Here is a 27980-nt window from a genome sequence, read left to right as displayed (position 1 = left end):
GTGAAGTTTAGGAGTTAGGTTAAAGGGTTAATTAAGGTTAGGTTTAGCTAAAAAGGTTAAGGTTAGAGGAAGGGTTAGCTAACATGCTAAGTAGTTACAAAGAAGCAAAAAGTAGTAAGAAGTTGAAAAGTTGATAAATACCTAAAATGCTAAAGTTCTCCTGATGAGATTCGAACTTGGAATCTTTGGGTTGTTAGAGGTTCGAGTTATACACCCACCCTGACTAACCATCCTACTTTTGTTTTTGCCTTAAGTAACCATTTCTCTTATCAACACTACTAAACTTAACATATCATTCTAATGCTGGTGTCCCGGATTGATATTTACTATTTTACGTCTAGTCTATGAGACCAGGCTGAGAACAGTGTTATTAGGCCTGCCTAGGCCTACCCTACAGGTAAAATATTAACGTTTGTGATTCAGATGTTAAATCTATATAACATTTTCTTTTCAATACAGTTACAGGTATTTTATGTTCCATGCCTTTACCTGCCTCTACATCTTTATGCACTCTCTTTCAAAAATGCGCACTCACGCGCACAGATCGGAAATTGTCGGTCACCTTGGAGATGAGAAACATTGAAGAGGGTAGGTTACGACTGTCTCAGCCTCGACTTTCCACACGAAAACTCTCAGCGAAGCACCCTCAATATATCTGTACAACTTTATATACGATTTAAGAAGCTTTGAGACAAAACCGATGATTGCATAAACTGTCGCGAGGCACCTGTCGGACACATCCATGTTTTGCGTCTTCAGAATGTCTTGAGAAAGACGCTCTGATTGTCCACCGGTCGACCCTGCAAGCAAAGGTAGAACGCGCCGGTGAAATTGTATCAATTTACAAATGACAAGATTCTGAAACTCTGCTGCATCCTATCTAATTCAGCTATGATCTAATTTAATCGCATTTTCGCATTGTTTTCAAAAACTCTATAGTATTTTTCTTGAAATAAGGAGTAGTCTAAGAATATGATGCCTTAAACCAATGTGGTTAAAAAAGGGCCATCCTGGGAATATGATAATGATTTGCCTAGAAACCCGAAGTTGGGCATAAATGAGAATTTACACCAAAGTTTCCGCTCACATCTACAAGCCAGAATGTTTAATAACGTTACATTTTAACGTACAGTACTTTACCGGTTGTCTTTTGCAGTTGGTCGTTTTTGGCGGTAGGAATGTGAGACAATATACTCCCCAAAATACAGTGCACTCTGGAAGTATTCAGACCCCCTTAACTTTTTCCACATTTTGTTACTTTACAGCCTTATTCTAAAATGTATATTTTTTTCCCTTCATCAATCTACACACAATACCCAATAATGACAAATCAAAAACGATGTATTTTTGGCAAACTCCAAGCAGGCTGTTTACTGAGGAGCGGCTTCCATCGAGCCACTCTACCATAAACACCTGATTGGTGAAGTGCTGCAGAGATGGTTGTCCTTCTGGAAGGTTATCCCATCTCCACAGAGCAACTCTGGAGCTCTTTCAGAGTGACCATCAGGTCCTTGGTCACCTCCCTGACCAAGGCCCTTCTCTCCCGATTGCTCAGTTTGGCCAGGCAACCAGCTCTAGAAAGAGTGTTGGTGGTTCCAAACTTTTTTCCATTTAAGATTGATGAAGGCCACTGTGTTCTTGGGGACCTTCAATGTTGCAGAAATGTTTTGGTACTCTTCCCGGATCTGTGCCTCGACACAATCCTGTATCCGAGCTCTATGACAATTCCTTCGACCTCATGGCTTGGTTTTTGCTCTGTCATGCACTGTCAACTGTTTAATCAACTTCTTGATAGGCCACATCTGTCAGGTGGATGGATTATCTTGGCAAAGAAGAATTGCTCACTAACAGGGATGTAAACAAATTTATGCACAACATTTTAGAGAAATAAGCTTTTTGTGCATTTGGACTATTTCTGGGATCTTTTATTTCAGCTCATGAAACACGGGACCAATACTTTACATGTTGCGTTTATATTTTTGTTCAGTATACATACATTTTTCAAAGAGCTGCTAGTGCCTTGAGATTTCTATCACCCGAAGCATGCGCAGAACCATGTAAACACATCCACAAAGTACTGCTCAGGGATTAGTGCTTTATGATTAGTGTTATTTGAGGTCAGTTCTGTTTCGGTTCGATTACTAAAAAATAATCACTGTTTTGATTTCAGTTTAGATTATTTTTTTTTACGTTAAATGCATTTTGCATTATGTGGGTTGAATGCTGTAACAAAACAGAATAAAATAATTAATAAAAGTTCCATGATGGTAGTGACTGCCTTTTACTGCTTATTACTTATTAACCATCATTTATTCAACTTTAATAAAAGATTTCAGTTTTTGTGTATATTACATTTGTTTTACTTAATTACTTCAGTATTTCATTCCAAGTCATCATCATCTCTATAGAGCTGCTGCCTATGCTGTCTGGCAAAATCTCTATTTTAGTAGTTCTTCGATGTAAATAAGGCATTGTAGTTAATTACCACATTTTATGGGTTAAACTATTTGGAATATTGGCCTGTTGGAAACTACTACTACATCGCACAGTTCAGACTGGATTTGATTTATCTCTGGAAAAACTCACTGAGCTCACAGAAAAAAAGAACAAAATTGAATTCAAATAATTTATGTCGGTCAATTAGTTGTTTAAAAAATGTTTAATCGCTCAGCACTATTGGCAGGTATGCATTCGTCTAGTGCATGTATTTGTATGTTGTGCGCATGCTTCAGGTGATAGATATCTGAAGGCCCTACCCTCCCTCCCTTCTTATCCTCTCCTGGGAAGTCTGTGCACAGCAGAGGAGGCTGGTTGGGTGAGCTATAGGAGGATGGGCTCATTGTAATTACAGGAATGGAGTTAATGGAACAGTATCGAACACATGGAAACCGTATTTCTTCTTCCGGTCCATTTGTTCCATTCCAGTCATTACAATGAGCCCATCCTTTTATAGCTCCTCCCACCTCCTCTGGTGGACAGGTGTCTGACAGATGGCTGCATGGCTAAGATCCTTCATGAACAGAATCAATGGGTAATGATTACACTGAAGCCCCAGTCAGTCTGTGACAGTGCTGTGCTGCTGTTTTGTTATTCCCCGGTGGCCACAGAGCTCACAGGGTTACTGCCTCTGTCTGAACTGTGTCTCACTACAAACTCTTCTAACTACACTGTCTGTCATTAGATCAGAGGTGATGTCCAATTATCCATGTTAATAATCCACCGGCCTATGAGGATGTTGCACACTCCAAAGGTGTTGCAGCAGGTTGCACACTGTTACCAAGGGTTGCATGATGCACAATATTGCCATTCTGAATGAAGGTTGGAGATACAGTGTGTTTTATAGTGTGTTTTTATTGGGTGTTATAGTGTGTTTTTATTGGGTGTTCATTGGTGAACAGGTGTGATGGAAGCGGCCAGTACTTCCCTCAGAGATGACTGCCCTCCCTGGGAAGATGTGTCTCTGTCTGCCCCTCACAGAGACGATGGTCTACTGGTCACCCATGTCAACCAAACACAGGACTTACTGGTGAGCTGGTCAAGTTCTCTCTTGAAAAATACATTTTATCTCCATGAGACTAACCTGGATAAATAGTGTTTAGACTTCCCTTGAAAGCATTGAATTGAATTGATTTGTAGTTTGTTTGTGTCTAATCTATAATCATTCAGATGCTGAATCCACAATGTAATGGGGTAAATCTTGATTGTTTCTTTATAGTTCTTTCTCCATGTTATTACTGCCTGTGTCGTCGCTGTCTGTTTTTTAGTCCGTATTGCCCCTGTCTGTCTGTAATGCTGTCTGTGTTTAGTCCGTATTGCCCCTGTCTGTCTGTAATGCTGTCTGTGTTTTAGTCCTTATTGCCCCTGTCTGTCTGTAATGCTGTCTGTGTTTTAGTCCGTATTGCCCCTGTCTGTCTGTAATGCTGTCTGTGTTTTAGTCCGTATTGCCCCTGTCTGTCTGTAATGCTGTCTGTGTTTTAGTCCGTATTGCCCCTGTCTGTCTGTAATGCTGTCTGTGTTTTAGTCCGTATTGCCCCTGTCTGTCTGTAATGCTGTCTGTGTTTTAGTCCGTATTGCCCCTGTCTGTCTGTAATGCTGTCTGTGTTTTAGTCCGTATTGCCCCTGTCTGTCTGTAATGCTGTCTGTGTTTTAGTCCGTATTGCCCCTGTCTGTCTGTAATGCTGTCTGTGTTTTAGTCCGTATTGCCCCTGTCTGTCTGTAATGCTGTCTGTGCAATAGGCCTACCTTATGTCTTAGTCTGTATCCCTCTAAATGTTTCTATATACAGTATATAGTACTAAGGCTTACTTTATGTCTGTAGTACTGAGCCTCAAAGTATATCTGTACTCTACCTTACTTTCTGGGCTCCTATCTGTAGTTGTGAGCCTCAGAGTATATCTGTCCTCTACCTTACTGTCTGTGCTCCTCTCTGTAACTCAGAGGTCACAGGGTCAGGCTCCGGAGTGGAAGAGCTCCTCTGATTGGCTCCTTACCCACAGTCTCTACAGCTCCGGCCTCTCCCTATCAACACTCCTCTCACATGGGACCACCAAGATCAGGCAAGTGTGTGTGACAGGGGCCAGCTTTACATATCTGGGCCCATATTCACAAAGAGTATCAGAGTAGAACTGCTGATCTAGGATCAGTTTTGACTTAAATCATAATGAAAAAGAGCATGGACCTGATACTAGATCTTTTACACTGAGACGCTTTGTTAATACGTGCCCAGGTCCCTAGCACGCCTAGCTCGTTCCATGTTACAAATGCCCTATGCATCCAACTTATCCCATCTGGGCAGTTATTGCCTGAGCAAGGCTGCCTGAACGGCCACGTATGAACTATGACCTAATAGCAGTTGCCCTTGTCCCCTGCTCTGACCTCTCTGTGTTGGTGACAGTGCTGAGGAGGACGGAGGCCTCAGCAGACAGCTGGAGATCACTGCTGCAGCACTCATTCACTTTGAGTTCCAGCTGTACCAGTGAGTACTCCTCTCTTAACACACACACACATCCGTGCAAACTCACACACACACACACTGGCATGTGGTGCCACACACGCACAGGCACACATACACACACTGGCATGTGGTGCCACGCACACACACACACTGGCATGCACCCACGCGGACACACACAAAACAAGTGCTGTCACCCACACACACACAGCTGCAACCGTGACTGCCACTGTTTGTGATAATGAACTTGTTGTTTGGACTCTACAGGGCCATTGAGCTGTACCATGGCAGAATAAGATGGCTGAACCAAGGAAGTATGAAGGCATGGCATAGTAGATCTTCTTCTTCATCATCATCATATACACTATATAACTATTGCTATACAACCTAAAGTGTCCAGAGTGACAGTTTAACTGTGTCATTCCCCTGTGTGTGTGGCAGGTGTTTGGGCTGGTGAAGGGGTCCAGAGTAGGGGTCATAGTTGACACCTCAGATGTTAACTGCACCAAGGACAGACTGCCAGATCTACAGAGGAACCTCCTGGTAAGATAGATAGACATTTAAACCACTGGTTTCACCTCATCATTTACTGGTGAGATAGATATACATTTAGACCCCTGGTTTCGCCCAGCGATGTTTATAAACCCTGGATGACTGACAGGGACCGGTGTAATAAAGCTACCATGCAGCATCTTGGTACTCCTCCTCCCTTGAAAAAAAGATTTTGGAAGCTATAAAAATTTAATTATTCATGTCTAGATTAGTTTTTGACATGTTTATTCTATTACAGACACTTTGATGCATACTTTTAAATTATATAATGTGAGCTAAACATACAAAGGAACAATTATATTTAAAAAATGACCTTAAAGTATTTCTTTAGAGAATACTAATATTATTGTCCTCACTACAACTTAAACATTCTTAAATACATGTCATTTTGTCCTTGAAACATTTAATTGAAATACTGTAGAATTCCATTCATTCCTATGGAGGACTGCTCCTACAAAGTAGTGCTAAAATGGCCGACCAGTGGCTTCAAAGCCTCTCAATGGCCAATATATTGCATCAGCAATCCAGAGTTTGCATACATCATTGGTTTCACCTCATCATTTACTGGTAAGATAAATAGATATTTAAACCCCTGGTTTCACCTCTCATTTACTGGCGAGCTAGATAGACATTTAAACCTCTAGTTTCTTCTCATCATTTCCTTCATTTACAATGGGCTTTGTCTCTCAGCAAGCATTGAATGTGTGTGTGTTTATGTGTGTATGTTTGTGTGTGTGTCAGTCTCTGATAGAAGAGCAGCTCAGCTGTAAGCGTCAGCTGTACCTGACGTCCTGTGGTACTGAGACCAGCAGCCTTTGGGACGGCCCCAGAGACGTCGACACCTTCAGGTGAGAAGTCCTAAGAGAGGTCATCGAGGTCATAACATTGTGCTTTAAAGGTGTATCCCATAACCTTTTTGTCCCCTGTGGCCATCAGACTAAATGCTGAAATAATCCATGCTCAAACACACACATACACACATCATTTAGGCATAGCCGTGGGAAGTAGGGTGCTGAGGGTGCTGCAGAACCCCCTGCAAAATTGAAATATTTTTTGTTGTTGAAAAAATCTATATTATAAAAAATATAATTGAGAAAAATCAGAAAAGCACTGCCCTGGGCCTTTAATAGTCCTGTATTAGCAGACCGATATATCAGTCTGCAGCGTGGGCAAAACGTTTTTCCAGCCCCTCCCCCAAATGACTTCCCGTGGCTATGCATTTAGGTACCCTGTCAACCTGCCAAGTAGTTTTCTTTAACCAGAAAGGAAACTACAGATTGCACCTTTGACCCAGTTGTTCACCATTGAGAGGATATTATAACTGACATGTATCCCTCAAGTGTTTTGGTGGGATAAAATACTATTATTTTTCAGATGTTGCTATAGTATCCTTAAAAAGCTGCCCAGTCACTTTAGCTCAAGTTCCATGATGATACCAGAGGACTCTGGATGTTGATGTAACAGCATGGCGCTGGAGGGGAGAGGCCTGCTGGACTGTCTCACGGCCTTTGTGTGTGTGTCCCTGCAGTCTCACGGACCTAACCCAGCACAGCGCCCACTGTTTATTTCAGCTCGCTCCTGCGTTTATTTTCATTAGGGTATAATGTCTATTTTAATATGCTTCTTATGCCTCTTGTGTTATTTTATATGAGTCATTTGGGAATGCGTGTGTACATGCGAGAACAGTTTGTGCCTGTATTAGTAAAGGAAGACACACACACACACACACACACACACACACACACACACACACACACACACAGGGAAGAGTGAGGGACAGTGAGAGCTACTGTGCACTGTTCTGTGGTAACTGACTGGCTATATTCAACACCAATGCCAAAGAATACAAACAGAATGTGTTTTCATACTGAACATTTTAGTATCTATTAGTGTAAATAAATGTTAAGCGTTCCATCTTTTAATACCCTCATAGATCATCACTCATTCCTAACGGTTAAGTGTATCTGTGCTTAAAAAAAACAGTCCATTCCTACACTGGTTTGTGAAAACATAAACTGTGAATAGTTTGGGGGACGCCCATATTTTCAGGTAGAGTCATACACTAATGTTTCCTCGATGAAATAGCACAACATACAGTTAATCTAGTACTGTAGGAGGTAATATAGCTACAGTGTTGGGTTAGAATACAAATAGATCAAATACACACAAGTTCTGTGTGAAACGTCCGTACACACACTTAATGCTATTTTGTTTTTGTTGTTCTTATTGTTGTAAGTATATACAGTTGAAGTCGGAAGTTTACATACACCTTAGCAAAATACATTAAAATTCAGTTTTTCACAATTCCTGACATTTAGTCCTAGTAGAAATTCCCTGTCTTAGGTCAGTTAGGATCACCACTTTATATTAAGAATGTGAAATGTCAGAATAATAGTAGAGTGATTTATTTCAGCTTGTATTTCTTTCATCACATTCCCAGTGGGTCAGAAGTTTACATACACTCAATTAGTATTTGGTAGCATTGCCTTTAAATGGTTTAACTTGGGTCAAACGTTTCAGGTAGCCTTCCACAAGCTTCCCACAATAAGTTGGGTGAATTTTGGCCCATTCCTCTTGACAGAGCTGGTGTAACTGAGTCAGGTTGCAGGCCTCCTTGCTCGCAAAAGCTTTTTCAGTTCTGCCCACAAATGTTCTATAGGCTTGAGGTCAGGGCTTTGCGATGGCCACTTTAATACCTTGACTTTGTTGTCCTTAAGCCATTCAACTTTGGAAGTATGCTTGGGGTCATTGTCTGTTTGGAAGACCCATTTGTGACCAAGCTTTAACTTCCTGACTGATCTCTTGAGATGTTGCTTCAATATATCCACATAATTTTCTTTCCTCGTGATGCCATCCCTCCTGCAGCAAAGCACCCCCACAACATGATGCTGCCATCCCCGTGCTTCACGGTTGGGATGGTGTTCTTCAGCTTGCAAGCCTCCCCCTTTTTCCTCCAAACATAAAATGATGGTCATTATGGCCAAACAGTTCTATTTTTGTTTTATCAGACCAGAGGACATTTCTCCAAAAAGTACAATCTTTGTCCCCATGTGCAGTTGCAAACCATAATCTGGCTTTTTTTATGGTGGTTTTGGAGCAGTGGCTTCCTCCTTGCTGAGCGGCCTTTCAGGTTATGTCGATATAGGACTCGTTTTACTGTGGATATAGATACGTTTGTACCTGTTTCCTCCAGCAACTTCACAAGGTCCTTTGCTGTTGTTCTGGGACTGATTAGCACTTTTCGCACCAAAGTACGTTTATCTCTATGAGACAGAATGCGTCTCCTTCCTGAGCGGTATGACGGCTGCGTGGTCTCATGGTGTTTATACTTGCGTACTATTGTTTGGACAGATGAAAGTGGTACCTTCAGGCGTTTGGAAATTGCTCCCAAGGATGAACCAGACTTGTGGAGGTCTACAATTTTGTTTCAAAAGTTTTGGCTGATGTCTTGATTTTCCGATGATGTCAAGCAAAGAGGCAGTGAGTTTGAAGGTAGGCCTTGAAATACGTCCACAGGTACACCTCCAATTGACTCACAGGTACCCCTCCAATTGACTCACAGGTACACCTCCAATTGGCTCACAGGTACACCTCCAATTGACTCACAGGTACACCTTCAATTGACTTCGCCTATCAGAAGCTTCTAAAGCCATGAGATCATTTTCTGGAATTTTCCAAGCTGTTTAATGGCACAGTCAACTTAGTGTATGTAAACTTCTGACCCACTGGAATTGTGATACAGTAAATTATAAGTGAAATAATCTGTCTGTAAACAATTGTTGGAAAAATGACTTGTGTCATGCACAAAGTAGATGTCCTAACCGACTTGCCAATACTATAGTTTGTTAACAAGACATTTTTGGAGTGTTTGAAAAACAAGTTTTAATGACCCCAACCTAAGTGTATGTAAACTTCTGACTTCAAGTATATGTCTTTCCATCCTTTTATCCATTTATCAATATGTTTTAGATAGAGCCATACCATGTGTCTGCTCATGCATTTCAGTTTGTATTGACTGCTGTGTGGGTTTAATTGAACATGAACTTGAACTAGACCTAAACTGCTAGTTTCTGTAGGCTGACTCATTGTCAGTGGATCTGTTTAGGCTGCCTTCTACAGTAGACTGTGTCTCTGTGGCCTGTTCTCTCTCCAGACTGCAGGAGGCTTGTGGCTGGGTGGATGAGCTGGGAGCCAGGGGGGGATGTAACCTCCTCCAGGCCCTGAAGACAGGCCTTGGCCTGGGCTGCACTCAGCTTGACTCCCTGGTCATCGTCCTGGGCTCCAGGTGAATCAACTTCAACAGGACAGTGATGTAGTGGGACTGATGATGACACAGCAATAACTACATTGGGTTGTACACTATCTACACATTGAGTTGTATTATGTATTATGAATGGACTAATCAGAGAGCAGGGCTAGGATGACCAATCAGAGAGCAGGGTTATTGTTACACATAACAAGTAACAAGTCCCCTGTGTTTGATGATAGTACCTCCTCCTCTAACTTCTCTCCTTTCCTCTCTCTAGCCCTGACCAGACCGCAGATGCCCTCTTTGATTACGTAGGACAAAGCATTTTGGGAAGGACGTTGTTGATCCATGTGGTGTCCTACTGTAGCATTAGCCCTCTGACCATTGTGAGTCAAACTGCTGGACCTTCAGGTCACCAACAATCATGTGTTTTTATTAATAGTAATAGAGGGACAGATTTACTAAACTTTTTAACCTGTAAAAAGTTTGTTCAATGATTCACTGTGTCTCTGCCTCAAACAGGCAACTGTAAAGAGACTAGCTGAAGTTACACAGGGACGCCACCACATCTTCTCAGCTTCCCTGGTAATCTGTCTGTCCTGACTGTGCTATTTGGGTTTGTGTTTTAGCGTGTTCTGGTCAAAAAATAACTTTCCCTGCTGTTTGTGTGTGTGGTGTGTGTCTGTGTGTGTATCAGGGTGTAGTAGACAGCAGTACAGATTTGGAGCTGCTGTGGACAGAGATCAAGGCAGCCAGAGAGCTGCTGGGACACACTGAGGCCCTGCGTCAGGGACGGCTGGGGGACATGACTGTCACTGTGGTGGGACAGCAGGTGAATGGACTCTGTGTGTGTGTGTGTCAGTGCTGGTGTCTGTGTGTACAGCATTTTTCTTGAACATCTAACATAAACCTTTTAGTGAATCTTTCCTGTTACTGTACTCCCCCAGATTTCCACAGAGTTGGACAGCTTTTCACTCTCTCCTTCGCTCCCCAGACCACCCAATCACAATGTCCCCCTGAACATCAAGCCCCCAGGTGTCCCGCCCAGCTCCTCGGCTGATTGGCTGAGGAACCATGGACTGAAAGGTAAGTGCTCTAGGTAGAAGTTACACATAGGCACAGATCTAGAATCAGCTTACCCACTTTCATCCTAACCTTAACCATTAAAAAGGAACAATGCAAAACGGACCATAGATCCGTGTTAAAGTCAACTTCATCCTACTCTAACAGTAACTGTGGCAACCAAGTTGAGACAAAGCCCAAAGCCATTGGCCATGACAATAATAGATTCAGATTGAAACTGAATGATGCCTCTGTCCTAAACTTTGATGTTGGATGTATTATCTAATCCTCTCTCTGCCTGTAGCTAAGAGACTGGGGCTGTACCAGGTTCTGTCTCCCAATGCCTATTCTCTACTGGAGGGGTTTGTTCCTATCCTGAACAAGACTGTCAGCTCAACAGTCCATGAGGTACTACTGTCTGTCTCTTCTTTCTTATTTCTCCTTCTAGACTGTTTTCTTTTCTCCTTCTCTTGTAATGGCCCAACAGTCGATGGTTCATGAGGTATCACTGACTGCCTCTTTTTATCTTCTGCACACTCAGTGCTTTCTCTCATTTTCTTCTGGCTCTTCTTTTTGTGGCCAGGTCACAGTACAGGATGTACCACTCTGTCAATCCCTCTATCCCTTTCTTTCTTTCTCTTTCCTTCTCTCTCTTACCTCCCTGTCTTTTGATGTTCCAGTCAATCGTAATGTGGTCCTTGACCAAACCTCTTTAGGTGGTGCAAAGGGGTGGAACCCAATGCTTATTAGACTGGGCATAATGAACTTATATCAGTTAATCAATGCTACTAAACCAATTACTCTTCCTAGTTTAGTGATCTTTCATTCTGTCTGGGCAGGGGAGGACTTAGAGTAATTGCGTCGGTCACTCTTGGTTATTACTAAGCTTTGTATTTACGACCGTTCTGTCCTTTTTCCTTTCTTTTATCTCAAGTAGGAGGATGGGAGGTGGCTGATATGTCTTAGCCTGGTCAAACAGACTGATCACTACGCTCACGTTTCATTTCAAGTGAAACAGCATGTCAGATCAGACTGTTCCCACCAGGCTAGATATGTCTCTAGTCTCTTGTACCTTTCTAGCTGTGAAATAAAAAACCTTTGGTCACAAAAAATTAGGTTTATGAATGTTTTTGTCCTGGACTTCCTCCTTCCATGTTGGATCATACCCAGAAGGCCATGGTGCAGTTTGAGTGGCATGATGGAACGGTGAAGAACGTTCATGTGGACTTGCCCTTAATCTACCACTACCAGGTGGGTTCACCAGTCAGGATGTGATGTCAGAAGCACATGATGTCTGTCTTTTGATTTGATTATTAGTCTTAGTCTAAACCTTTCTTCTCTTCCTGACCAATAAAAACAGTTGTCTTCTTACTAGTCTAGGTGTGTTCATAGTGATGATTTTCTCTCACCTTTCGTCTGTATCTATCTCACCCATAACCCCTGTCCATCCTGTCTTTCTCTCTTCCATCCCTATCTCTCATCCCTCTCTTTGTCACCTACAGAAACAGCTGATGTCTGCAGTGGCTGTGTTGGAGAGGAGGGTGCAGTGGCTGAGCAGTGGGAGCAGGCAGATCTGGGGGACAGTGTGTGAACAGAGGTACTGTAGGACGCTGGGATTCTCTCCTCTCACACACAGCTATCAGTCTGCTATCACTCACAAAATAATGATGTTGTCACGTTCTGACCTTTATTTCCTTTGTTTTGTCATTATTTAGTATGGTCAGGGCGTGAGTTGGGGTGGGCAGTCTATGTTTGTTTTTCTATGATTTGGATATTTCTATGTTTCGGCCTAGTATGGTTCTCAATCAGAGGCAGGTGTCATTAGTTGTCTCTGATTGAGAATCATACTTAGGTAGCCTGGGTTTCACTGTGTGTTTGTGGGTGATTGTTCCTGTCTCTGTGTTTTGCACCAGATAGGGCTGTTTTGGGTTTTCACGTTTCTTGTTTTTGTAGTCAGTTGTTCATGTGTACATTTACGTATTAAAAGAACCATGGACACTTACCACGCTGCATATTGGTCCTGTGATCCTTTTCGCCTCTCCTCTTCGGAAGAAGAGGAGGAAATCCCTGACAGATGTCCATTATCTCTCTAGCCTGTGTCAGGGGCAGTTATTTTCTGTCACAGTATAGAGATGTAGGATCTTCATTTATTGCTGAGTATGTTCCTGTACAGCAGGAAAAGCAAACTTGTAGTGTATTTGAGGTTTAAAACTGATTCTAAAGTCCACTTTAAAATGACAGACTGGATTTGTATCAATCCCTAGACAGAATGTCAGTTAATTATAATCTACATAATAATTCACATTTCCTGTTGCTTCAAGATTATTTTCCTGCTGTAGCAAACTGGCTCAAATTAAGCAGTTTCAAAGGTCCACCAATATCTCTGTCTCTGTCTCTGTCTCTCTCTTTCTCTCTCTCTTCTCTCTTGTCTCTGTCTCTCTCTCTCTGTCTCTGTCTCTCAATTCAATTCAAAGGGCTTTATTGACATGGGAAATATGTTAACATTGCCAAAGCAAGTGAGGTAGATAATATACAAAACTCCAATAAACAATAAAAATAACAGTAAACATTCCACTCACAGAAGTTCCAAAAGAATAAGACATTACAAATGTCATATTACATATATATACAGTGTTGTAATGATATACAAATGGTTGAAGTATAAAAGGGAAAATAAATGAACATAAATATGGGTTGCATTTACAATGGCGTTCGTTCTTCACTGGTTGACCTTTTTTTGTGGAAACAGGTCACAAATATTGCTGCTGTGATGGCACACTGGTATTTCACCTAGTAGTTATGGGAGTTTATCAAAATCGGGTTTGTTTTAAAATTCTTTGTGGATCTGTGTAATCTGAGGGAAATATGTGTCTCTAATATGGTCATACATTGGGCAGGAGGTTCTCTCTCTCTCTCTGTGTGTCTCTCTCTCTGTCTCTCTGTAGGGTGGTGATTGTGGTAGACATGTCTATGATGATCTCTCTCTCTGTCTCTCTCTGCCTCTCTGTCTCTGTCTCTCTGTAGGGTGGTGATTGTGGTAGACATGTCTATGATGATCTCTCTCTCTGTCTCTCTCTGTCTTTCTGTCTCTGTCTCTCTGTAGGGTGGTGATTGTGGTAGACATGTCTATGATGATCTCTCTCTCTGTCTCTCTGTAGGGTGGTGATTGTGGTAGACATGTCTATGATGATCCCTGGCTTCTCTCTCCACATCCAGCACTCCCTCAGGGTGCTACTGGAGGAGCAGCTGGCCAACAAACACAGCTTCAACATCATCGCGTAGGTCACACACACACACACACACACACACACACACACACACACACACACACACACACACACACACACACACACACACACACACACACACACACACACACACACACACACACACCACAGGAGGTTGGTGCCACCTTAATTGGGTAGGACAGGTTTGTAGTAATGGCTGGAGCGGAATAAGTGGAATGGTATGAAATATGTCAAACACATGGTTTCCATGGTTTCCATGTGTTTATGCCATTCCATCTGCTCCGTTCCAGACATTATTATGAGCCATCCTACTCTCAGCAGCCTCCACTGACACACAAACACACACACACACACACACACAGACAGACGCATGCAGAAACACACACACATGTAGAATCACCAATTGATAGCACATTGAGCTCACATGAATCCAATCACAATGCTGCATGTTCTAATCTTTGATCAGACAACTCTTTGACATGACAAGCCTGTACACTCCAACACTCTCTCAACCTCCACTCCCCCAATCTCCACTTTATTCATGTGTGATTTGCTTACGTTCTGCATGAGAATAGATCTAATTGATTTGGTTGTCAAAGCCTCTCCGTGCATTAGCACGTCTACCTGCCTCGCAGTCTGTGACCTCACCTCACCACATCCGTATTGAACAGACATTTGCATGATGGGATGTTTAATAGAGTTAATAGAGTGGAATGACTCACTCTAATAAGAATCCAAATTATATCCCTCCTCATTCTCATCGAGATAGAAAAAGCCTGGGGTCTTAGGTAATTGTCGGAGTTCAATCTATTTATAATGCAGATTGGATGTGGTATTGAAATATAGAGTTGTTACTAGAATTGATGTGCATATACTGTATGTGGATGATGTTTCTGTAGTATGTGCAGTACATTGCAGAGTACATTGTTGCATGTTGTGATCCCTAATCTACTATCTCGTTGTTGTCCCTTCACTGTCAGTTGACAAGGTTACAATGGAGTTGTATGGTTGGTTGTTTGTGGCATCACCATCACCAGATTCACTTTTTATAGTCACGTGTACAAGTACAGTGAAATGCCTTTATTTCAAGCTCTTTTCCAACACCGCAGTAATCATTATCAGTAGTACTATCAAATAAAGTAGAACAAAAACACACAAGAAAATAGAAATAAGAAGAACGTGAATAAGTAAGTAAGCTGCAGTATATACAGTGTCAGTTTAGGGTCAGTTCCAATAACATATTTACAATGTGCAGGGATACTGGAGTGGTACAGGTAGATATGTAGGTAGATACGTATAGGGGTAAGGTGACGAGGCATCAGGATACATGATCAACAGAGTAGCAGCCTCGTATATCAGGATTGTATTTGAGTGTGTGTGTGGAGTCAGTATGAATGTGTGTGTGTTTGTGTGTGTGGAGTCAGTATGAATGTGTGTGTGTGGAGTCAGTATGAATGTGTGTGTGTGTGTGTAGAGTCAGTATGAATATGTGTGTGTGTAGAGTCAGTGTGTGTGTGTGTGTGTGTGTGTATGTGTGTGTGTGTGTGTGTGTGTGTGTGTGTGTGTGTGTGTGTGTGTGTGTGTGTGTGTAGAGTCAGTATAAATGTGTGTGTGTGTGTAAGGTCAGTATGAATGTGTTTGTGTGTGTGTGTGTGTAGAGTCAGTATGAGTGTGTGTGCGTAGAGTCAGTATTAGTGTGTGTGTGTGTGTGTGTAGAGTCAGTATGAATGTGTGTGTGTATGTGTGTGTAGAGTCAGTATCAATGTGTGTGTATAGAGTCAGTATGAATGTGTGTGTAGAGTAAGTATGATTGTGTGTGTGTATGCAACAGTATAAATTTAGAATGTCCTCTCGCCCATACCCGGGCGCGAACCAGGGACCCTCTGCACACATCAACAACAGTCACCCACGAAGCATCGTTACCCATCGCTCCACAAAAGCCACGGCCCTTGCAGGGCAAGGGGAACCACTACTTCAAGGTCTCAGAGGTCTGGTGCGCGCTATTTAGCCACCGCTAACTTTAGCCACCGCTAACTAGCTAGCTATTTCACATCCGTTACATGTAGAGTCAGTATGATTGTGTGTGTGTAGAGTCAGTATGAATGTGTGTGTGTCGAGTCAGTATGAATGTGTGTGTGTAGAGTCAGTATGAATGTGTGTGTGTAGAGTCAGTATGAATGTGTGTGTGAGTCCCTGTACTGTATATTTTCACTCTTTCTTTCCTTTCATACATTTGAGATGAATGTATAATATGTTAATATGCTTGTAGGTTGATATGTTTCCGGTCTTCACCCCTCTACTACGTGTTATAGTTTTTAATATCAGTCCTCCACATTGCTTTGATTCAAGTTGGCATGTGGCGCCCATATCTCTAGAACTTCTTCACCTTTAACATTCTTCATTCCTCGGTTTCAAGTTGTCATCACTCTCTCTCCTCTGTTTCTTCCCCACTATCAGTCTGAAGAAGACATATCCTGTCCTCTCTCAGATCAGTTGTACAAGTTTGACAGAGTTCCTTCTTCTACCATACAAGACGTTGTTTCAAGGTTGTCATTGTGTTCCTCTCTGTAGTACTATACAGTGTGTAGTATAATAACTCCACTGTGTTCTACTTGTCTTTCTGTCCTCTGTCAGGTTCGGCTCAGCTGTCAGAGCTTGGAGGGAGAGGTTGGCCCTCACCTCACCAGAGAACCTGCAGGAAGCCTGGCAGTAAGGTCCTCAAAGTGTGTGTGTGTGTGCATGTGTAAGCCTGGCAGTAAGGTCCTCAAAGTGTGTGTGTGTGTGTGCATGTGTAAGCCTGGCTGTGAGGCGGTCTGATGTTTCTGTATGGTGTCTCTGCTTTTGAGGGCTCTTTGCTGTTCTCTCTCTCTCTCTTTGCCTGGTCTCTCTCTCTCTCTTTGCCTGGTCTCTAGCTCTACTTCAGGAGAGAGGCAGTTCTCTGCCTGTATGGAGACCGGAGAGATTTCACATAGTGCTTTTGTCACATGCTATGCAGTGACGTCTTTCAAAAGTATTTCAAAGTGCGTGTGTGTGCGCACGTGTGCGTGCATGTATTTGTGCATCCGTATCAAATCAAATCAAACTGTATTTGTCACATGCGCCGAATACAACAAGTGTAGACTTTACCGGGAAATGTTTACTTACAAGCCCTTAACCAACAGTGCAGTTCAAGAAGAGTTAAGATTTACCAAGTCGACTAAAATAAAAGGTAACACAATAAGAATATAAATAACGAGGCTATATACAGGGAGCACCGGTACCGAGTCAGTGTACTGGGGTACAGGCTAGTTGAGGCAATCTGTACATGTAGGTGGGGGTGAAGTGACTATGCATAGACAATAAACAGCGAGTAGCAGCAGTGTACAAAAGGGGGGGGGGGCAATGTAAATTGTCCGGTGGCGATTTTATTAATTGTTTAGCAGTCTTATGGCTTGGGGGTAGAAGCTGTTGAGGAGCCTTTTTGTCCTAGACTTGGCACTCTGGTACTGCTTGCAGTGCGGTAGCAGAGTAAACAGTCTATAACTTGGGTGACTCAATTTTATGGGCTTTCCTCTGACACGCCTATTATATAGGTCCCGGATGGCAGGAAGCTTGGCCCCAGTGATGCCCCAGTTGCCATACCAGGCAGTGATGCAACCGGTCAGAATGCTCTCGATGATGCTGCTGTAGAACCTTTTGACGATCTGGGGACCAATGCCAAATCTTTTCAGTCTCCTGAGGGGGAATAGGTTTGGTTGTACCCTCGTCACGACTGTCTTGGTGTGTTTAGAACATGATAGTTTGTTGGTGATGTGGACATCAAGGAACTTGAAAGTCTCGACCCGCTCCACGACAGCCTCGTCTATGTTAATGGGGGCCTGTTCGGCCCGCCTTTTCCTGTAGTCCACGATCAGCTCCTTTGTCTTGCTCACATTGAGGGAGAGGTTGTTGTTGTCCTGGCACCACACTGCCAATTTGACCTCCTCCCTATAGGCTGTCTCATCGTTGTCGGTGATCAGTGTCCAGGAGGATGATGTTGATATGAGCCATGACCAGCCTTTCAAAGCACTTCATGGCTACCGATGTGAGTGCTACGGGGCCGTAATCATTTAGGCAGGTTGCCTTCCCTTCCTTGGGCACAGGGACTATGGTGGTCTGCTTGAAACATGTAGGTTTTACAGACTCTGTCAGGGAGAGGTTGAAAATGTCAGTAAAGACACTTGACAGTTGGTGCGTGCATGCTTTGAGTACACGTCCTGGTAATCAGTCTGGCCAGCGGCTTTGTGAATGTTGACATGTTTAAAGGTTTTGTTCACACCGGCTACTGAGAGCGTTATCACACAGTCATCCAGAACAGCTGGTGCTCTCATGCATGCTTCAGTGTTACTTGCCTCGAAGCGAGCATAAAAGGCATTTAGCTCGTCTGGTAGGCTCGTGTCACTGGGCAGCTCGCGTCTGGGTTTCCCTTTGTAGTCCGTAATAGTTTTCAAGCCCTGCCATGTCTGACGAGCGTCAGGGCCGGTGTAGTAGCATTCCATCTTAATCCTGTATTGACGCTTTGCTTGTTTGATGGTGTGTGTGTGCGTTTGCGTGTGCATATGCCTTTGTGCATCTGCGTGTATTTGTGAGTGTGCGTACAAGCATGCTTGCATGTGTGTTTGCGTGGCTGCACACGGATGTGTATAGCTCTGACCATGTGTCTCTTTCTCTCCTCCAGGTGGGTCCAGGGATTACAGTGTTCAGGGAGCAGGAACACCATGGGTGCTCTGAGGCTGTCTCTGGAGGGGGACCTCAATAGTGGGGCACCCTCCCTATCTCCCGCTCCTCTTCTCCCTCTGTCCCCACCTCTCACCCAGGGCCTCTACCTCTTCACCAGCGGATTGCCTGACCAGGAAATTGTATGACACTGTCCTGGCAACAGTTATATCAATTGGTGATGATGACTCATGATGGTGAACATTAGAACTGGTATAGGAAGAGCTGATCTGAAATCAGTTCTTTAGCCGCAGAGAGTAACCATACTGTTACACTGGTCGCACTTCATCCCAACAGGGCACTATAATAGAGACATGCTTCCCTCTATTGCCCTCTGCTGCTGGAAGCGAGTTAATGCACTAGCTAGGTGTCACTGATATAATGTGCCTACATATTCATATGCCCGTGCTTGTTGTCTGGCAGCTGTGCGTTTCGATGAACATGTGAATAAATGTTTTATTTAAAAAAAACTATTCTCTCGAAAAGTCAAATGAATGACAATCAATCCAGAACAAGTCTCTTGTTGCTCTGTTCCCAGGCAACGGTGTCTTCATATGTGTCAGAGTGTTGCAGTGGCCGGCCTCTACGTCTCCACATCTGTCTGTTGACTGGAGAGGAGACAGAGGGACAGACAGAGGCACAGACGGGGGGTTGCCCTCCACCTCGCCATGCCACCAGGGAGGAGACTGCGGGGGCACTGAGGGAACTGGCACAAGCTGGCAACGGACGCTTCCACTGGATCAGTGAGACAGGTACGCGAGAATTCACACACACAATCTTCATGAAGACTTCAAAAAGTGCCATGGAAAAATAGATTACTCCACTATCAAGTGGCACCTTGAAGAAATGAGCACCAGTGATGACAGTAGAAGTAGAAACACTTACCCACCACAGAGGTGATTACTTCCTGGAGGGGCTACCAGCCAGCTGTGTGAACCCACTTATCCCCCAGCTAATGGCCTATTCAACAGATACTTCTTCTATACAGTGTGTGTGTGTGTGTGTGTGTGTGTGTGTGTGTGTGTGTGTGTGTGTGTGTGTGTGTGTGTGTGTGTGTGTGTGTGTGTGTGTGTGTGTGTGCATGTTGCTTGTCTGTGTGTATGTATGCATGTTGCCTGTCTGTGTGTATGTATGCATGTTGTGTGTGTGTGTGTGTGTGTGTGTGTGTGTGTATGTGATGCTGGGTGGAAACCCTGAGCCCTGGTCTGTCCTGTCCTCTCACTGCAGGCATCCTGGAGAGCGATGACATAACTGCTCTGATTGGAGAGATGGAGAGGGCTGCTAATTATTGGCAGAAGGTGAGATTGGAACAGCATGGGGAAGGGAGAGTGCTAAACAGCAGCAACAACAACGGCTTACACACAGATCTGTCCTAAACTACTCAAAACATTTAGATTCAGATACTAGTCATATGTATTTACAACATACTGTAAGGTATTCTGTTTACATTATTTTAATGGGGAAAAAAAATATTCAACCACTTTAACATTGTAAGACTGTCATTGCAAATCTATCCATTGCTAGTTAAAGGATGACCTGTATTTCTGTGTGTGGCTCCAGAGCGCCATGCTGGTGGACTCCTTGACCCAGAAGTCTGACTGTAGGTGCCCAGGGGAGGATCTCTCTCCTGGGGACAAAGCTCCGGCCCAGTCCCCCCTGGCCTGGAGATGCAGAGACAGACCACTGCCCCCACCGCGACCCACAGCACTCACCCTCGCCAGGCTGGTTAGAGCACACACATATGCACGGATGTACGAACAAACACACACAATAATATTTTCTCTTCTTTGTCCTCTCTCATTTCAACATCAAACAGCTCTTTCAACATTTCTTTCTCCTCTCAACTAACAAACAGAATATCAGATGAAAGATTATTTTAGAAATGCCTCATCTTGGGCCGAGTAGGATGCTAATAAATATGGAGTGGATGTTATAATGTTTTGTGTCGATGCTACATAAGACCGCATGAAAGCATTTATGAAGATTATATAAACATATGTAGGGCATTATGATGATTATATAAACATATGTAGGGCATTATGACGCTTTATGTCATGCAAATCAAGGTTTTATGATGCTTTATACTGCATATCACCACTCGAAGTGAAGTTTTACATACGTTTTTATTTTCTGCTGACAGCAAATGAAGGAAGGCCGAACAAACGAGCATTCCTCCTCTCAGAAGGCTCTCGCATGGCGTCCCAGCAGTACCACATCTACTATCCCACCGGGTGAGTCAGCATTCTAGCCTGGTTAAACCAGACTGAATCAGTTTTAATGCCAGGCTGGAAGTTTACCAGCGGTATCTAGGTTAACTTCCCCCGTGGGTGACTGTCAGTTCAGTGGAGTGAAGGTTCTATCTCAGGTGAGTGTCAGGCAGGGGCTAGAGCAGGGCCCAGTTCATCAGGCACCAAACGGAAACAAACAGTCGAAAACATGGAATGCCAGACAGAGCAACTGTCACCTTTCTGTACCACAGCGAGTGCAGTAAGTACCAGTTCACTGCTGCTCCTGTCCCAACCCCAGTCAAAGTGAGTGCCAGACTAAAAATTAATAAACTATTAAAGAAATGGAGGATGGCTCCATTTCATCAAAGTCCTTTACATGAGGAATTAAATCCATGTTGGTTCGGTAAGGAGTAACCCGTATTTCCAACTGGTTTGTTGACCTTCACTTTATCTTTCTACAGATGCTTTGTATCTTCTAGATGCTTTTAAAGATGTGAAGAGTAGACTAGTGCATTTTCCCAAATGGCACCCCTTTCCCTACAGTACCAGTCAAAAGTTTGGACACACCTACTCATTCAAGGGTTTTTCTTTATTTTTTACTATTTTCTACATTGTAGAATAATAGTGAAGTCATCAAAACTATGAAATAACACATATGGAATCATGTAGTAACCAAAAAAGTGTTAATCAAATCAAAATATATTTTATATTTGAGATTCTTCAAAGTAGCCACCCTTTGCCTTGATGCCAGCTTTGCACACTCTTGGCATTCTCTCAACCAGCTTCATGAGGTAGTCACCTGGAATGTATTTAAATTAACAAGTGTGCTTTGTTAAAGTTAATTTGTGGAATTTCTTTCCTTCTTAATTCTTTGAGCCAATCAGTTGTGTTGTGACAAGGTATGGGTGGTATACAGAAGATCGCTCTATTTGATAAAAGACCAAGTCCATATTATGGTAAGAACAACTCAAATAAGCAAAGAGAAACAACAGTCCATCATCACTTTAAGACATGAAGGTCAGTCAATCCGGAAAACTTAAATAACTTTGAAAGTTTCTTCAAGTTCAGTCACAAAATCCATCAAGCACTATGATTAAACTGGCTCTCATGAGGACCGCCACAGGAAAGGAACACCCAAAGTTACCTCTGCTGCAGTAAGCTCATTAGAGTTAACTGCACCTCAGATTGCAGCCCAAATAAAAGTAACAGACACATCTCAAAATCAACTGTTCAGAGAAGACTGCATGAATCAGGCCTTCATGTTCGAATTGCTGCAAAGAAACCACTAGTAAAGGACACCAATAAGAAGAAGAGACTTGCTTGGGCCAAGAAACATGAGCAATGGACATTAGACCGGTGAAAATCTGTCCTTTGGTCTGTTGAGTCCAAATTTGTGATTTTTGGTTCCAACCTCTGTGTCTTTGTGAGAAGCGGAGTAGGTGAACGGATGTTCTCCGCGTGTGTGGTTCCCACCGTAAAGCATGGAGGAGGAGGTGTTATGGTGTGGAGATGCTTTGCTGGTCAAATCAAATCAAATTTATTTATATAGCCCTTCGTACATCAGCTGATATCTCAAAGTGCTGTACAGAAACCCAGCCTAAAACCCCAAACAGCAAGCAATGCAGGTGGAGAAGCACCAGATGGGATGGCGTATCGCTGCAGAATGTTGTGGTAGCCATGCTGGTTAAGTGTGCCTTGAATTCTAAATAGTGGTGACACTGTCAGTGATTTATTTAGAATTCAAGGCACACTTAACCAGCATGGCTACCACAACATTCTGCAGCGATACGCCATCCCATCTGGTTTGCACTTAGTGGGACTATCATTTGTTTTTCAACAGGACAATGACCTAACACACCTCCAGGCTGTGTAAGGGCTACTTGACCAAGAAGGAGAGGGATGGAGTGCTGCATCAGATGACCTGGCCTCCACAATCACCAGGCCTCAACCCAATTAAGATGGTTTGGGATGAGTTGGACCGCAAAGTTAAGGAAATGCAGCCAACAAGTGCTCAACATATGTGGGAACTCCTTCAAGACTGTTGGAAAATCATTCCTCATGAAGCTGGTTGAGAGAATGCCAAGAGTGTGCAAAGCTGTCATCAAGGCAAAGGGTGGCTACTTTGAAAAATCTAAAATGCATATATAAAACACTTTTTTGGTTACTACATGATTCCATATGTGTTATTTCAAGGCGTTGATGTCTTTACTACTTTTCTACAATGTAGAAAATAGTTTTAAAAATATTTTTTAAATGAATAGGGGTCCAAACATTTGACTGGTACTGTATACAGTGGTGTAAAGTACTTCAGTAAAAATACTTTAAAGTTCTACTTAAGTCGTTTTTTGGTATCTGTACTTTACTATTTATATTTTTTATATACTGACTGTATATTGTGCACTACTTTTGACCAGAGCCCTATGGGCTGTATATAGAAAATAGGGTGGCATTTGGGACAAGTCCCTTAGGTCTTGTTTTTCTCAGTAATGAGGTTTCTCCCCTGGTACATCACCACCCCGTCAGCCAGGGTTAGGGATTCTCACCTGATATATCACCACCCTGTCAGCCAGGGTTAGGGATTTCCACCTGATATATCACCACCCCATCAGTGAGGGTTAGGGATTCTCAACTGATATATCACCACCCCGTCAGCCAGGGTTAGGGATTCTCACCTGATACATTACCACCCCGTCAGCCAGGGTTAGGGATTCTCACCTGATATATCACCACCCCGTCAGCCAGGGTTAGGGTTTCTCCCCTCAGGTACATCATCACCCCATCAGCCAGGGTTAGGGTTTCTCCCCTCAGGTACATCATCACCCAGTCAGCCAGGGTTAGGGTTTCTCAGGTACATCATCACCCCATCAGCCAGGGTTAGGGTTTCTCCCCTCAGGTACATCATCACCCAGTCAGCCAGGGTTAGGGTTTCTCCCCTCAGGTACATCATCACCCAGTCAGCCAGGGTTAGGGTTTCTCAGGTACATCATCACCCCATCAGCCAGGGTTAGGGTTTCTCCCCTCAGGTACATCATCACCCAGTCAGCCAGGGTTAGAGTTTCTCCCCTCAGGTACATCATCACCCCATCAGCCAGGGTTAGGGTTTCTCCCCTCAGGTACATCATCACCCCATCAGCCAGGGTTAGGGTTTCTCAGGTACATCATCACCCCATCAGCCAGGGTTAGGGTTTCTCCCCTCAGGTACATCATCACCCAGTCAGCCAGGGTTAGGGTTTCTCCCCTCAGGTACATCATCACCCAGTCAGCCAGGGTTAGGGTTTCTCCCCTCAGGTACATCATCACCCGTTTACCTCAGACTAGATTTCTTGTTGTTATTGTTGTTGTTATTTTTAAAATGTTTGTTTTCCCAGGGATACACACATGAGATGAACTGTTGTGTTTTGATAATACAAAACTGCAGATGTTTTTATAGTTTGTATACAAAGGATGAGTGTTTTTTTCAAGTTTAAATGATTGTATGATGTAAAATTGATATAGCCTTTTATAAGTTAGCTTGTTTGTTTCTTGTGTCTCATTCAGTACAGCCCATGACTGGTTGGGGTCCAGTAGAGACTAAAGCCAGGCAGAGGAAGCCTTCTCAGGTCACCCAGTCTGTGTTCTACCTGGAAGATGGTAACTTGGGTAAGTGTGTGTGTGTGTGTGTGTGTGTGTGTGTGTGTGTGTGTGTGTGTGTGTGTGTGTGTGTGTGTGTGTGTGTGTGTGTGTGTGTGTGCGAGTGCGTGCGTGTGTGTGCGTGTTGACTTTTTGGGTTGTGATTGTATTTTCCCTCTTGTCTAGGTGTGGTGTTCAAGTCTTACCCCAAACCTAAAAGTGTCCGAAAGTCCATCCCCTTAGTGACTCTGCCAAAGCAGGAAGAGATCTGCTCGACCAAACGGGTGCAGTATCAGATATGCATGCCAATCATCAAGTCAACCAATCAGATTGATCTATTCATCTTGAAAATAAAGGAGAGCCGCACATAGTGTGCACATAGTGTGCACGGCCCTCCTTTATTTTCAAGTTTTCCACTTCGCTAGCCAGCACCTCGCCCTATTAGGTGTGCGTTTCTTTTTCTTCTAGATTGATCTATTCATCTAACATCAGCCGTCTTATTTAAATGCTCTAATTATAAGTCGCTCTGATAAGGCAATGTGCTAAAAATGTGTGTGGGGGGAGGGGCCAAGATTTTTTAAAATCTCATATGTCTCTTGGCCCTGGCCTGTAGTGGCTGAAGAGGTTCAGTATTAAGAGGCAGAAGCTTGACATCTATAAGCTGGTGTCTGGACCTGACTGTACTCATCATAAGAAGCTGGTCCCTTCGGTCCTCAAGAGAGTGTCTGCCAAATACTGCTCCATCTTCCCCAGTGTCCACATCAATGTGAGTCAGAGGAGAATGGCTTCAATAACATCTTTTGGCATGAATACAAATTAAAATGCTAGCAACTAAGTTCAAGTACGAGTACAAATGTCCAATGCAGCCAAATGGCGGAAAAATGATTCCATTTGATTCTAAATAATAATGATATCAGCTTATCCAAGCAGCTATCTATCCACTCCCATGCTGGTCTGAGCCTCATGTCTCTCTCTGTCTGTGGTTGTTGTTTCAGGGGATGGTGAAGCACCTGCAGCTGACTCCAGGAGAGTTAAAACAGTACCTTACACAGACTGAGAGACTCCTGCTGCGCTACATGCAGAGGCTGCAATGGCTGCTCTCCGGTATGCCTCTCTCTATGTCTCTGTCACTGTCTCTGTATCTTGTCTGTCTCTCTCTGTTCTAGTCATTCTAATTATATGGTACCAAAATACTGGAATATCTATGAATACCCGATTGAAGGTTGAAGAAACCCTAGTGTCTGGCTCCTTCCGCTCACTTCTTCCCCAGGTAGCAGGCGTGTGTTTGGGGCGGTACTGGAGAGGGAGGTGTGTGTGCTGCTGGATGTGTCCGGCTCCATGGCGCCCTGCCTGGGGGAGCTGAAGACCAAGCTGGCCTCTCTCATCTGGGAACAGCTGCATCACAACACAGTCAGGTAAACTAAACCTAAAAAGCTTTCCTTACCCCTGGATACTTCCACTGTTGACTCTCCCAGAAAAAGAATGAAAAAGGAACTCTGTGTTGGCCTAGACAAACAGGCTCACGTTTCTCTTTCTATCCACCTGTCTGTTTCATAGAGGACAATTACAGGCAATGGTGACAGTAGAAATATAAATACAATCTTATTCTAGTTCTGTGGTTGTTACTACTGTAGGTTCATTATGTTCATATAACCATCTCACCCCTGCTACACAGACACCCATTGGTTATTGTCATATCTAACCCCAGACACCCTCTCTGACGGTGTCCCAGGTTCTCTCTGCTGGCGTTCTCCGAGGGGGTGAAGGCGTGGCGTCCGGCACTGCAGGAGCCTACAGAGGAGGCATGCCGCGACGCGGTGCAGTGGGCATATCAGCTCAACACCCATGGGGGAACCAACACTCTGGAGGCCCTGCAGGTGACGGGTTTAAGTAGTAACTGGCTATGTCATGTTATAACCTCCGTATGTATGTTGCCCAGACTGGCTGAGGGTTAGAGGATAGTGTGGGCCTGTACCTGCTGTTCTTGGTACATGGCATATGTCATGTTAACCAATTATATTTATATATGTCATGTTATAACCTCTGTTTGTCTGCTCCTTGTCATGTTATAACCTCTGTATGTATGCTCCTCAGACTGGCTGTGGGTTTGGGGACAGTGTGGGCCTGTACCTGCTGAGTGATGGGAAGCCAGATTCCAGCTGCAGCCTTGTGCTGAAAGAGACTGAGAGGCTGACCACAGGGAACCACATTACTATCCACACTGTCTCATTCAACTGCACAGACAGGTCTGACTATATGATTGTACATTGATTGATTTGTACATTTAATCTATTACACGATGACGCTCACTACGACCCACTATTACACTTCTGACAGCTCAGCCAATGACTTTCTGAAGAAACTGGCTCACCAAACTGGGGGTCGGTACCACCGTTGTCATGACAATGTGGATGCGCTCAGTGGGCTGTTGGAATCGGGCCTTAGTGATGGAGATGTGAGCAGACACACACACGCACACAAACACACGTACGCATGTATACACACCTGAGCGGCATAGCCTCTGTGCTATTAGTCAAACACTGAACCAGCTTTCCCTGTCTCATACCAGTCAGGGGTATGGAGGACACAGTAGAGACAGATATTGAAGTTTGAGGGACCTATTGTGAACTGATTCCAACAGGAACCTACCCTGCCGGCCCTCGAGGGAGATGACTTGAGGAGACTGGCTCAGGAAATTGACAAACTGAGACATTTCCGGAAGCAGGCACAGGTCTTCAGGTTTGTCTTACAGTGAGCAAATGGGTTAGATGTGGTATAAAAACTGTTGTCCATGACTGACCTTGACCTGTTTTTGACAGGGAAATCCTTTTGGAAAAGAAGAATCCAGAGGAAACAACAAGAATCAACCAAACAGACTAGATTACTGTAAACCCAAGAATTTGACTTCAATGATTTTATATACACATTTGTAATTTAGATTTTCAATGACTCAATATATGAAGAAAGTGGTTGTAAAGAGATTAAAACTGGTGTGCATGAATTTTGTCAGATTAACCATATACTGTACACAGTTCTATTTGATCTAATTTGGGTGTGCAGTATGCTTTGTATGCTTAATTTAAAACTAGAATGCTTAGTTGCTACATCCATTTTTCACTTATAAATGATTTCTATATATATACCCATTGATTCTTGAAGAATATAATGTACTGTATAAATGCCTCATGAGCTTACTTCAACTGTCATACTCATCAGAAAGCTTGTTTTACTCCAATGTTTGTATAAAAAAAAAGTTAATGTGAACAGACACTGTACAGCCTAAAGAGGCAGGGCTGACTGCTTGGTATTGTTTCTCTAGTTTGAAATAAAAACAGCTAATAACCTTA

At 43.4% G+C, this 27980-nt stretch overlaps 1 protein-coding gene across 3 annotated transcripts; it reads left to right on the top strand.

Moving 5' to 3' along the window:
• The first annotated feature begins 567 nt into the window (after positions 1-567).
• Positions 568-27980, top strand: vwa3a (von Willebrand factor A domain containing 3A). Of its 3 annotated transcripts, none has more exons than XM_031814302.1 (33): positions 568-812; positions 3399-3526; positions 3667-3690; positions 4438-4556; positions 4895-4975; positions 5219-5273; positions 5393-5494; positions 6245-6351; positions 9657-9788; positions 10030-10138; positions 10275-10337; positions 10450-10584; positions 10700-10838; positions 11119-11222; positions 11985-12065; positions 12317-12411; positions 13973-14092; positions 16697-16771; positions 18759-18939; positions 19335-19548; positions 20024-20094; positions 20357-20521; positions 20937-21027; positions 24562-24663; positions 24820-24917; positions 25247-25399; positions 25629-25737; positions 25904-26048; positions 26366-26510; positions 26728-26879; positions 26971-27088; positions 27275-27372; positions 27453-27980. In XM_031814302.1, exons 2-33 carry the CDS (start codon positions 3404-3406, stop codon positions 27511-27513), a joined length of 3567 nt encoding a protein of 1188 aa, XP_031670162.1. In that variant the 5' UTR covers positions 568-812; positions 3399-3403; the 3' UTR covers positions 27514-27980. The 3 variants fall into 3 exon arrangements, with proteins under 3 accessions (XP_031670162.1, XP_031670161.1, XP_031670163.1); XM_031814301.1 differs by lacking the exon at positions 568-812 and adding an exon at positions 2967-3031; XM_031814303.1 differs by lacking the exons at positions 568-812; positions 3667-3690 and adding an exon at positions 2967-3031.

This window comes from Oncorhynchus kisutch, unplaced genomic scaffold, assembly GCF_002021735.2.
Source record: "Oncorhynchus kisutch isolate 150728-3 unplaced genomic scaffold, Okis_V2 Okis06b-Okis10b_hom, whole genome shotgun sequence".
Classification (NCBI taxonomy): domain Eukaryota; kingdom Metazoa; phylum Chordata; class Actinopteri; order Salmoniformes; family Salmonidae; genus Oncorhynchus; species Oncorhynchus kisutch.
The sequence above is the reverse complement of the archived record's forward strand: the minus strand, read 5'-3'. Positions and strand labels throughout refer to the sequence as shown.

Coding starts and splice junctions, on each gene's coding strand:
- vwa3a (XM_031814301.1), top strand. Junction 12,412..13,972: donor GGGACAGTGTGTGAACAGAG/GTACTGTAGGAC, acceptor GTCTCTCTGTAG/GGTGGTGATTGTGGTAGACA. Junction 14,093..16,696: donor CACAGCTTCAACATCATCGC/GTAGGTCACACA, acceptor GTCCTCTGTCAG/GTTCGGCTCAGCTGTCAGAG.